Here is an 11,185-nt window from a genome sequence, read left to right on the forward strand (position 1 = left end):
AGTGAGGCAGCTGGCACAGCTGGACTTTGAGCCCCTTATCAGGTGCTGGAGGTGCTGGGAGGGGAGCGGAGGTGCCGGAGGGGTGTGGAGATGTCGCCTGCAAGGGTGTGAAGGGGCTACACCCAGCTGTGGCACCCCCCTGCCAGGGGCACCGCATGGGTGCAGCCCCTAAACCCCTCAGGGGCACCCAGTGGGTGCTGCCCCACTGGCTGCCAAGCCCTGGTACCTGTCAAGGTGTCAGGGTGCCCCCCGGGTACTCTAGGGGTGCATGAAAGGCCCTTTTGTACCTCCTGCGGCGGGCAGGGCTGGGGCTCGCTGCCAGGGCGGAGGCACACGGTGGCACACGGTGGCTTCCTGCCCGCCCCGGCCCCGCCGTCCCCGCCCTTTGCCCAGCCCCGCGTTAATGATCCACCAGCCCCAGCAGCCACTGGCGTGGTGGCAGCGGCAGCAGAGCCGGGGGTCCTTGGCACGGGCAGCTCGGGGAGGCTGGCGGCTCCCTGCCCTGCGCCCCAGCAGCGGGATAAGAGCGGCTGCGGGCAGTGCCCAGCGGGCAGAGCGGCAGCACCATGGCCACGCTGAACCTGCGCGCCCTGACCTCCTGGGTGGGCATCGCCCGCCTCCTGGCCGTCCTGCTGTCCTGCCTCTCCTTCAGCTTGGTGGCCTCCACCGGGCACTTCGAGGCTCCCTACGGGACGTGGTGCATGTTCACCTGGTGCTTCTGCTTCGCCGTGACGCTGCTGGTGCTGCTGCTGGAGCTGCTGGAGCTCTACCCCCTGCTGCCGCTCTCCTGGGATGACTTCACCTCGGCTTTCTCCATGCTGGCCGCTCTGATGGTCTTCACCTCCTCGGTGGTGTTCCCTGCCACGTTCATCAGCGGCTCCTGCAGCGGCAGCCAGTGTGCCCGGCAGGCTGTGGCCACCACCACCTCCTGCCTCTGCTTCCTCGCCTACGCCCTCGAGGTGTCGCTGACTCGCGCCAAGCCCGGGGACATCAGCAGCTTCCTCTCCACCGTGCCTGGGCTCCTCAAGGTTTTTGAAGCCTACGTGGCTTGCCTGATCTTCTCCCTGCTGGATACGCATGAATACAGAAAGGAATCTGGCCTGATGTGGTGCGTGGCTGTCTACTCCATCTGCTTCATCTTCACCCTCCTCATCATCATCTTCACCATCGGCCGCTGCCTCACCTACATCCCCTGCTCGCTGGAGAAGGTCTTGGTGGGCTACAACGTGCTGGCCCTGCTGATGTACCTCACTGCCGTGGTCCTGTGGCCCCTCTACTGCTTCCGGGGCCAGAGCCGCCCCAATTCCTGCGGCAAGAACTGCCCTTGGAACAAGAACCTGGGGGTCACCTTCCTCACCATCTTCAACCTCATCGCCTACTTGGTGGACCTGATCTACTCCACCAGGATGGTTTTTTTCAGGGCACCTCCATAAGGGCTCGGGGCGGGGCTGGGGACGGTGGGACGCAGCTGGTGCTGGCGGAGCTGAGGAAGAGGCCGGGTGCCTCGGAGAGCTCCTTGTGCCCGCGCTGGGGCAGAGAGCCAGGGGGTGACCCAGGGGTACGCTCAGCCCGGGGCCCCAGGGGCTGCACAGACAGGGGGGCAGGAGGGGCCACAAGGGGCTCCCGAAACCACGGAGCTTGAGGGGGCTTTGGGATTAAATTGGGTCATTTTTCACTTGTTTCTGCCTCCTCTTTCTTCCCCTTCCCAACCTTCTGCAAGATCCCTGCTACAGGTGAGAAACTGGGGGGCACCATCAGCACTGGGAGCCGCGGGTGACTCTGGGGGGCACCAGCAGCACCGTGGGGGCACCAGGCCCCAGAAAACCCTTCCTACTCCTTGTTGACTCGGCACTGGAGTGAAGCAGGGCATGACCAGGAAAAGCCCGGCCCGGATGCCTTTTTCTTGGCACCTGCACAGGGCCCTGCCAAACAGGTTCAGGAGGAATGCAGCTGTTGAGGGGGCTGAGAGCCCTCCAGGTACTTGTCACCAGCATGGCCAGGTCCTTGTCACCACCACAGTCACCCCAGTGGGAGCCCTGCTGGGTTTGGTCCCAGCCACGTAGGCTGAGTCCCCCTTTGGGGAACGCTGTGGTGTGCCCTCCCTGGGGGAAAATGGGGAGGGGGTGGCTGCCACCATTGCCACCAGAGCTGGGGGTGCTGTCACACACCACAGGGGACAGTGGCACCACAGGCTGGTGTGTGGGAAGGAGGCAGAGGTGCAGGCAGGCAGGGAAGGTGTGCCAGGGCAGAGCTCCTGGCACTGCTCTCCCGGATGTGGGATGGGTGCCCGTAGGGCACCCTGGCAGGTTTTGGGGTCACTGTCCCCATGCTGTTCCTTCTGCCACTGCTTGTCCTGGCCACAGCCTGGGGCCATCCCTGCTGCCTTGGGGCCGTGTCAGGGCCCATCATCACTGCCCTGGGGTTCACAGGGCGACACAAAGTGGGGTCCCCACCACCAGGAGGTGGCACAGATTGGCAGTCACAGAAGACCCCACAGGTGCTGGGCAGGTGGGACTTCCGTGGCCACTGCAGTGCTGGGTCCCAGCAGTGCCAGTGATGGCAGCACCACAGGGTGGCCTGGGGGGCGTCCCCTTTGCCTGATCCCTGTCCCCACAGTGGCCATCACACTGGCACTGTTGGGCCACCCCCCTGCACCCCAGGCAGCTGGGCTGGAGACCATGGCAGAGTTTTGGGAGGAAACAACAGCAAAGGGACAGTGGTGAGGCACAGCCGGGTACAGCAATGCCCAGGATGATGGAGATTGGCAGAGGAAGGAGGACGGGAGGCACAGGGAGTGACAGCAGTGTCGCTGCTGATGAGCTGTGCTGGTGGCTGTGGGTGGCACGTGGGCAGTGCCAGCACGTGGGGAGTGCAGAGGCTGGGGGGACATGGGCCAGCCTGGCAGTGAGGTGCGGGTGAGTGGCTGGAGGGGCTTTGGGGGTTCCCGGGGGGGGCCAGCCCAGGACCCCCACGGGGGCATCTCCCAGCTGGGACTCACGGCGGTGCTGGGGGCCCCTGGGGGGACCGGAGACCTGGTGGGTGCGGGAAGCCCCGGGACTGGTCTGTGCCGTGCCAGAGGTGCCTCGGGGCCGGTCTGTGCCGTGCCAGAGGTGCCCCGATGCCGGTCTGTGCCGTGCTGGGTGCCCCGGGGCCGGTCTGTGCTGTGCTGGGTGCCCCAGGGCCGGTCTGTGCTGTGCTGGGTGCCCCAGGGCCGGTCTGTGCCGTGCTGGGTGCCCCAGGGCCGGTCTGTGCCGTGCCAGAGGTGCCCCGGGGCCGGTGTGTGCCGTGCTGGGTGCCCCGGGGCCGGTCTGTGCCGTGCCAGAGGAGCCCTGGTGTTGGAGGGTGTCTCGGTTCCGTGGTGCCGGTGTCGCTGTCACTGCGGTGCGGTGCCGGTGCGGTGCCGGTGCCGGTGCCGGTGCCGGTGCCGGTGCCGGTGCGGTGCGGTGCCGGTGCGGTGCCAGTCCAGGTGCGGTGCCGGTGCCGGTGCCGGTGCCGGTGCCGGTGCGGTGCGGTGCCAGTCCAGGTGCGGTGCCGGTGCGGTGCCGGTGCCGGTGCGGTGCCGGTGCATTCCTCCCCCTAGGGGTCGGTGTGCCGCGGCGCGGGAGGCGGTGCGGGGGGCGGCTCGCTCCTGCGCACGGCCCGGGACGGCCGGGGCACGGCGGCGGCGGCGGCGGCGGCGGTGGGAGCGGGCACCGCCGCGGGCCGGTGAGTGCGGGCAGCGGGGGCGGCCCGGGGGGGGATGCGGCCGCGGACAGCGCTGGGGAAGGGGCGGCTGAGCCCGGCCGGGGGGCTCCTCCTTTTCCAGCCGGCGGGGGCCGGTCGGAGCTGCCGGGATGGGGAGGGGAATGCCGAGCCCTGCAGCGTTCCGGTGAGTCCCCGGTGTGTCCCCTCCCGTTTGCCGGGGCTGCCTCTGCCCGTGGCTTTGGGGTTCCTGCACCTGGCACCAGCACCCAGCCCTCTGTCCCGTCGACAGCGAGTTCCTGTGTCCCCCAGGGATGCCCCTCTAGCCTCAAACGGCTTTGTGGCCCCAGGGACATTCCTGCGTCCCCCGGTGCCCCAAAGCTGCCCTCGTGTCCCGCTATGACCCTGTACCCCCAAGGATGAACCTGTGTCCCCAGCTGGACAAGTCGCCTCCAGACAAAATCCCATGTGAGCCCCCATCTGCCCTTCCAAGGCTTGACCCCCTATCCGAGGTGACTTTGAGGAAGGCCCACATCCCCTCCCTTCTCTGTGGGGCTGGGGGGCACATCCAGGAGCCCCCCGAGCTGTCCTGATGCTCACTCTGAGCATCCCCAGGCCTGGCAGTGTGACAGCCTGGCAGTGCCATGGGTGTGGGGGTGCTGGGGGGCAGCCCCAGGGTGGTGCTGCCTGGAACAGGTGCTGGGGGAAGCCTCGGGGAAGGGGATCCAGCTCCTCCATCAGGGACAGGATCCTCTGCTCCCGGGGAGCACCTCTCAGGACAGGGCAGTGTGGGTGCCCGGAGCTGGGTCCTCAGGAGCACCGGGCAAGCCTGACCCCATCCTCATGTCCCTACAACCCTCCTGCCGCACTGGCCACCACAGCCGGCTGGGGACGTGGCACCCCGAAGGGACGGCACCCTCTTTTGGGGGGACACGTGTGCTCCGAGGGGATGCGTTTGTCTGCCTGGCAGGGAAGGGGTTAAGGCCGGGAGGGTTTTGGGGTGCCGGGGTGTCCCCAGCTGGGTACACCCAGGCTGCTCCTCGCACGGGTGACCTCACGCCACTGCCATGGCAACGGCTCGTGAAGTCACCGCGAGCGGGGCGGCTGCTTCGAGCCGGGGGTGCGGGGACGGCAGCGCGGGAGGCAGCGCCGCGTCCCCCCCGCTCCCTGCCCCAGCATGAGCCCTGTCCCCGGCAGCGCCTCCGCCTGACCCCCGTGCTGCCCGCCGTGCCCGTGTCACCCCGCCCGAGGTGTCACCATGCTGGTCAAGGAGTACCGCATCTGCATGCCGCTCACCACCGAGGAGGTGAGGGGGCCGAGCGGGCACGGACACATCGGTGGAGGGGGGTGGCTGCGGGTCTCACACCCAGGGCACCGGTTCCTGCCCTGGGAGGGACACGGTGACTCCTCTGCTGTCCCCTCGTGGCACGGCTGGTGGCAGGGATGGGATGGGCTCGGGGTGTGCCGTGCCAGGGCCGAGCCGTGCTTTGGGGTGTGGGTGTGGGGACAGCCCGTCCTGGGCACGGCAACCTCGGGGCACAGCGCCCCACGGCAGCACCGGGCACAGCAGGACCAGGGGATGGATCAGCAGGCGGGTTTGGATGCCCATGGCACGGCAGGGACCATAAACTCCATCCCTGCTCGGGCAGGGAGCCTGAATGCCATCGGCAGACAGTGCTGGCAGCTGGCAGCATCCCTAGGCAAAGGTCTTTCCCTGGTGCCTGCTTTTTGGGGAGTGGTGCCCACCCTGGGCAGTGCCATCCCTCCTTGGAGGCACCTGGGGAAGGTTTTAATTTAGGCAGAGCAGGGTGGTAAAATCCTGCTGGCGATTGCGGTGGAGGATGGGATCTTCAGCAGAAGAGTCCATCCCTTATTGCACAGCTGCATCCCCAAACACACATCTACACCCTCATGGCTATATACCTGACACAGGGACATCCAGATATATCATACAGATCACATAATATAGACATTTCTCCCTGGCTTCCATCCCCAAACACACATCTACACCCTCATGGCTATATACCTGACACAGATATAGATATAGATATAGATATAGATATAGATATCCAGATATATCATATAGACAATATCATACAGACATTTCTCCTTGGCTTCCATCCCCAAACACACATCTACACCCTCATGGTTATATACCTGACACAGACACATCCAGATATATCATATAGACAATATCATACAGACATTTCTCCTTGGCTTCCATCACCAAACACACATCTACACCCTCATGGTTATATACCTGACACAGATATAGATATAGATATAGATATAGATATAGATATCCAGATATATCATATAGACAATATCATACAGACATTTCTCCCTGGCTCACAGTTTGCCAAGCAGAAAACCTCCAGGAATCTGCAAGGTACTGGGAGAGCACAGGGAGAGCAGGATCCAGCCCCTGCCTGGGAGCTGGGACAACCCAGGGACATGGGAGGTCACACAGGGTGCCCCAGGAACCCCCTGCCCTCGGCACGGCTCAGGCTCTGCCACCCCTTGCTCCGTGCCTCAGTTTCCCCTCTGGGCAGCGTGGCTCAGCCCCCAGGCGGTGTCACCGGGGCCGGGGGCACTGAGGGCGGGCTCTGTGCTTGCAGTACCGCGTGGGGCAGCTCTACACCATCAGCAAGCACAGCCACCAGGAGAGTGAGAAGGGTGAGGGTGTGGAGGTGGTGAAGAACGAGCCCCACGAGGACCCCGTGCACGGCCCCGGGCAGTTCACTGAGAAGCGAGTCCACCTCTCCAGGTGAGCCTGGGATGGCTGCAGGGGGCACTGCGGGGGGGGCATGGCAGGCAGCATCCTCCAAAATCCCTGGGGAACCTCCTTCCTGGGTCCTGGACACGCTGCAGAGTGGCTGATTCCCAGGGTTACTCCCACTATTTCCTGTGCTCCCTCCATCATTTCCCGGGGCTGCACCCATCTCCTGGGGTGCACTGATCTTGGGGGGCTGCACCCATCTCCCAGGCACCCACCCATCTTCAAGGGCTGTGTGTGTGTCTCCCAGCGGGGTCCCCAAGTCCTGGGGTGCACCCATCTTTGCGGTGTGCATCCAATTTTGGGAGCTGCCCTTATCTCTCAGGGTGTACCCATCTCCTGGGGTGCTCTGATCGTGGGGGGCTGCACCCATCTCCTGGGGTGCACTTGTCTTCAGGGGCTGCACCCATCCTTGGGAGCTTTGGGTGCACCCATCCTAGGGGTTCACCCCTCTCTGGGGGCTGCCCTCCTCTCATGGGGCGCACCCACCCCAGGACATGCACCCACCTCACAGGGGTGCACCCCCCTCCCTGGTGGGCACCCAGCTCTGGGTGCTGCTGGGTGCCTGATGGGGGGCTTGGCAGTGCCCTGGCCCCGGGGGTGTCACCATGGCCCCCAGCAGCACTGTCCCCATGTCCCCTCAGCTGCCTGCGGGCACGGGCTGCTCCCCACCAGGAGCTGCTGGTGTGAGACAGGTTATTTTTAGCTGCAGCACTCACGATTCCCCTCTTGCCTGAAATTTATTTATAACGCCCGAAAATTAATCAAAACTCACCTCCAAGCCCCCAGGGGGCCTGATCCTGCTGGGATCTGGAGGGGGACAGGAGCACATGGGGGGCTCAGCCCTGGGGAGGTGGAGGGGCCCTGGGGAGGGGGTGAGGGTCCAGGATGGAGGGTGGGTGTTTCTGGGGGAGGGGGTCAGGGTGTTTGGGGAGGAGGTGGGGAACCTGAGGGCACTGGGGTGGAGATGAGGAGTTGGTACAGATCCCTGGGGGGTCCTGGTGTACAGATGAAGGTGCTGGGAGGTGGCAGGGGTCTCTGGTAGGGGAAGGCTGGGGCACTGGGGAGGGTCCTGGGGAGGTAACAGGGGTCCCTGAGGGTGCTGTGAGGGGCAGGTGATGATCCAGGGGTGTAAAGAAGAGTCCTGGGGAGGTAACAGGGCTCCTTGGGGGTGTTCTGAGGTACAGGTGAGGGTCCTTGGAGGCATCCTGGAGTGGAGATGAGGGTGAATGGTGAGGAGCTGGGGCAGGGGTGAGGGTCCTGGGGAGGTGACAGGGGTCCCTGGGGGTGTCCTGATGTGCACACGACAGTGTTGGAATACAGATGGAGGTGCTGGGGAGGTGGCAGTGGCTCCTGGAAGAGGTGCTGGGATGCAGATGAGGGTCCTGAGGTGCAGGTGAGGGTCTCTGGGGTAGAGGTGAGGGTGCCAGGTAGCAGGTGGGGTTCCTGGGGTGGGAATAGGGATCCCAGAGCCAGGCTGTGTTTGGCAGTGCAGGGCTGGGTGGCACCAGCCATGTCCTGTCCTGAGGGGGTCCCCTGACACGGTGCCCACAGCAAACTGCCGAGCTGGGCACGGGCAGTGACCCCCCGCATCTTCTACATCACCGAGAAGGCCTGGAACTACTACCCCTACACCATCACAGGTGAGCCTGGGCAGGTGTGGGACGGGCACCCCGGGCACCCTGTCCCTGCCCAGTGGGGCAGGGCTGCAGAAGCAGCCCCCAGTCTCACTGCTCCCTCTCTCCCCTGTGATATCACCCGGTGATGCCACCCTGTGATGCCCAATGTGCCATGGTGTCCCTGCAGAGTACACGGTAAGGGGCTGGCATGGGATGACCTGTGCCCTCCCCCAGCAGCTGGCTAGGGAGGGGGTGCTGGGGCATTTTTGGGGTGGGTGTCCTTTGGGGTGGGTGTCCTTTGGGATGGACATCCTTTAGGGGTGGGTGTCCCTCAGGGTGGGTGTCATGGGGGTGTCCTTAGGGCTGGGCACCCCTCAGGGCAGGTGTCCCCTGGGGCTCAGATTTCCTTGGGGGTGGGAATCCCCTGGAGAGGGTGTCCTTGTGGCTGGGTGTTCCCTGAGGATGAGCATCCTTGGAGGTGGGTGTCCCTCAGGGGTGGGTGCCCTTTGGATGGGTGTCCCTCAGGATCAGTGTCCCTGGACTGCACATCTTTTGGGGATGGGCATCCTTGGGTGTGGGGTGTCCCTCAGGATGGGCATCCCTGGGAATGGTGTCCCTCGGGGCACAGCTGACAGCTGCTCTCTGCAGTGCTCCTTCCTGCCCAAGTTCTCCATCTACATCGAGACCAAGTACGAGGACAACTGCGGGGACAGTGAGAATGTGAGTGAGCAGCGCAGCTGAGAACTGGCAAACTCATCACCTCATGACTTGTGGCCTGTGTCACTCACCCTCCCTCCCCTCCCCAGATCTTCCACAGTGACAAAATCCTTGGTGATCACGAGGTCTCTTTCCTGGACATCGCCTTCGATGAGATCCCTGAGCGCTACTACCGCAGCCTGGAGGTACCAGGGCTGGGGATGACCCCTTGTCTCCTGTCCCGAGGGGGGACTCATGACCCTGACGCTCCCCATCCCCCCAGGACCCCCGTTTCTTCAGCTCGGCCAAGACGGGCCGGGGGCCGCTGCGGGAGGGCTGGCGCCAGCACACCAAGCCCATCATGTGCTCCTACAAACTGGTGAGCGTCAAGTTCGAGGTGTGGGGGCTGCAGACACGCGTGGAGCAGTTCGTGCACAAGGTGAGGGGGGCCCAAGGGGGGCTGGGGGGCACTGGGGGCCAGTGACAGGGTGCTGACCCAGTGGTGTTGCAGGTGATCCGGGACATCCTGCTGATCGGGCACCGGCAGGCCTTCGCCTGGGTGGACGAGTGGTGCGGTGAGTCCGTGGGGGCACAAAGCGGGGAGGGTGCCCATGGAGGGAGGGGCTGCAGGGCAGACTGCTGATGCCACTGACCCCACCACAGCTCCTGCTCCTCCTCTGCCTGCACTGCTGCCTGCATTGCCTGTGCTGCCTATGCTGCCTGCACTGCCTGCATTCCTTACCCTGCCTGCACTGCCTGCATTCCCTGTCCTGCCTGCACTGCCTGCACTGCCTGCATTCCCTGTCCTGCCTGCACTGCCTGCTCTACCTGCACTGCCTGTGCTTCCAGCTCACCCCTGCCTGCACACGCTCCCCTGCACCCCTCGGGGAGGATGGGCAGAGGGGTCCCAGCACCCTGCCTGTGCTGCCTGCACCCCCATTCTGGCAGGGACACGTGCTGCAGGCGACTGCCACGTGCGGGCACGGGGACGGGAGCCCTGGGTTTGGTGACAGCTGGCAGTGGGTGCCAGGCCATCCCGGTGAGTGGCTCTCTGCCTTCCAGACATGTCCCTGGAAGAGGTCCGGGCCTTCGAGACTCAGATGCAAGTGGCCACAAACCAAAAGCTGGGGAGCCAGCACCCCTAAGCCCCTCTGCCTGCCGGGGACAGACACCCCGGACCCCGCCTTGCTGCCTGGGGGTGGGTGCAGGCAGGGGGGCTTGTGCCCCCCCTGCACCCCGCGGTGGAGTGTCCCCCCTCCCAGCTGCCCTCCCTGCGTGTCCCCTGCCTGCGCTGCCTGCGCTGCCTGTCCGACCCTTCCCGCCTGCTGTCTGGGCTGGCGCTGGAGCTGGGGAGCTGGCTGCGCTGCTCAGCATCCCCTTCCCTGCCCGTCCCCCTGTCCCTTCCTGTCCCCCAGCTCGGTGGGGAGCCGGGGCGCGGGGCGCAGGCTGCCCGGGATGAGGGGTGCCGGAGGCGGCCGTGCCGAGCGGCCCCAAGCCCGGCTGTGCTCGGCAGGGATGACGATGGAGGAGGTGCGGCGCTACGAGCAGGAGACGCAGGAGGCCACCAACGAGCTCATCGGCCTGGTGGCACCGGCCATCTCGGTCAGCGAGGTGGGGCAGCCCACGGCCACGCACTCGGCCCCTGCCAGCGCCCCCTCCACCCCTCTCAGCGACGAGGCCCCCGAGTTCCTGGCTCCCCCCAAGACTCGCCCGCGGAAAAAGTCGGCGCCGGAGACCCTGACGCTGCCCGCGCTGCGGGAACGCGCTGGGGCCGAGTGACGCCGGCAGCGCCGCTCCGTGCTGGACTGTGCCAGCTCTGCCGCCCGGCCCGGCCCCGCCGACAGGCGCCGAGCCCAGGGAGGGACCCGCACCCGCTGTCAGGGCGCTGGCAGCCCTGGAGTGTGCTGGCCTCCCTGAGCCACCGTGGGTGCCCACTCGGGTCAGTGCCACCACTGCCATGCCAGACCCGCTGGCTGCACCAGGAGGGGACGCCAGGCCAGCGCGGGTCCCCGGCAGCGTCGGGCGATGCCGTGGGAGCTGCTTCCCTCGACTCCGCCCGCCCCGGTGTCCGCAAGGGCCACCGAGGCTGGCGAGCAGTGGGGAGGTGCCAGCTGGCGCCCATTTGCTGTGGCCGGGCTGGTGGCCAGTGCCAGGCTGGAGCAGTGCCCTGCAGGGTAGGCACCAGCGTGGGGTCACAGTGAGGGTGACAGTGACAGCCAAGCCTGGGCTGGGGCTCCCCACCAGACCCCAAGGGGCTGCACAGCCCCGTGCATGGCTGGTCCCACAGTCAGGGTCCCCTTCACTGTCCCTCCAGAGGCCGTGGCTGCTCGAGGGGGGCTGGGGTGGGCTCAGCCCTTCGTTTTCTTTAGGAAAACAAAGGCCTTTTTGGAAATAAAGCTCGAGACACGGCAGC

At 65.7% G+C, this 11,185-nt stretch overlaps 2 protein-coding genes across 2 annotated transcripts; both read left to right on the forward strand.

Annotated features, from left to right (window-relative positions):
* The first annotated feature begins 8 nt into the window (after nucleotides 1-8).
* Nucleotides 9-1,675, forward strand: LOC139598287 (myeloid-associated differentiation marker homolog). Its single transcript, XM_071444493.1, is given in 5 exon segments — nucleotides 9-334; nucleotides 337-428; nucleotides 430-515; nucleotides 518-544; nucleotides 547-1,675. Coding segments are annotated over 5 exon segments (1,158 nt in total). The 5' UTR covers nucleotides 9-268; the 3' UTR covers nucleotides 1,434-1,675.
* Nucleotides 1,676-3,806: 2,131 nt separating this feature from the next.
* Nucleotides 3,807-11,183, forward strand: LOC139598288 (cytoplasmic phosphatidylinositol transfer protein 1-like). Its single transcript, XM_071444494.1, is given in 12 exon segments — nucleotides 3,807-4,849; nucleotides 4,851-4,904; nucleotides 4,906-4,987; nucleotides 6,300-6,448; nucleotides 8,012-8,100; nucleotides 8,264-8,271; nucleotides 8,322-8,328; nucleotides 8,705-8,796; nucleotides 8,883-8,978; nucleotides 9,056-9,211; nucleotides 9,284-9,347; nucleotides 10,286-11,183. Coding segments are annotated over 12 exon segments (1,164 nt in total). The 5' UTR covers nucleotides 3,807-4,748; the 3' UTR covers nucleotides 10,552-11,183.
* Nucleotides 11,184-11,185: the final 2 nt, after the last annotated feature.

Source organism: Agelaius tricolor, unplaced genomic scaffold, assembly GCF_023055355.1.
Source record: "Agelaius tricolor isolate 1412-34295 unplaced genomic scaffold, bAgeTri1.0.p SCAF_19, whole genome shotgun sequence".
In the NCBI taxonomy this organism is placed as follows: Eukaryota; Metazoa; Chordata; class Aves; order Passeriformes; family Icteridae; genus Agelaius; species Agelaius tricolor.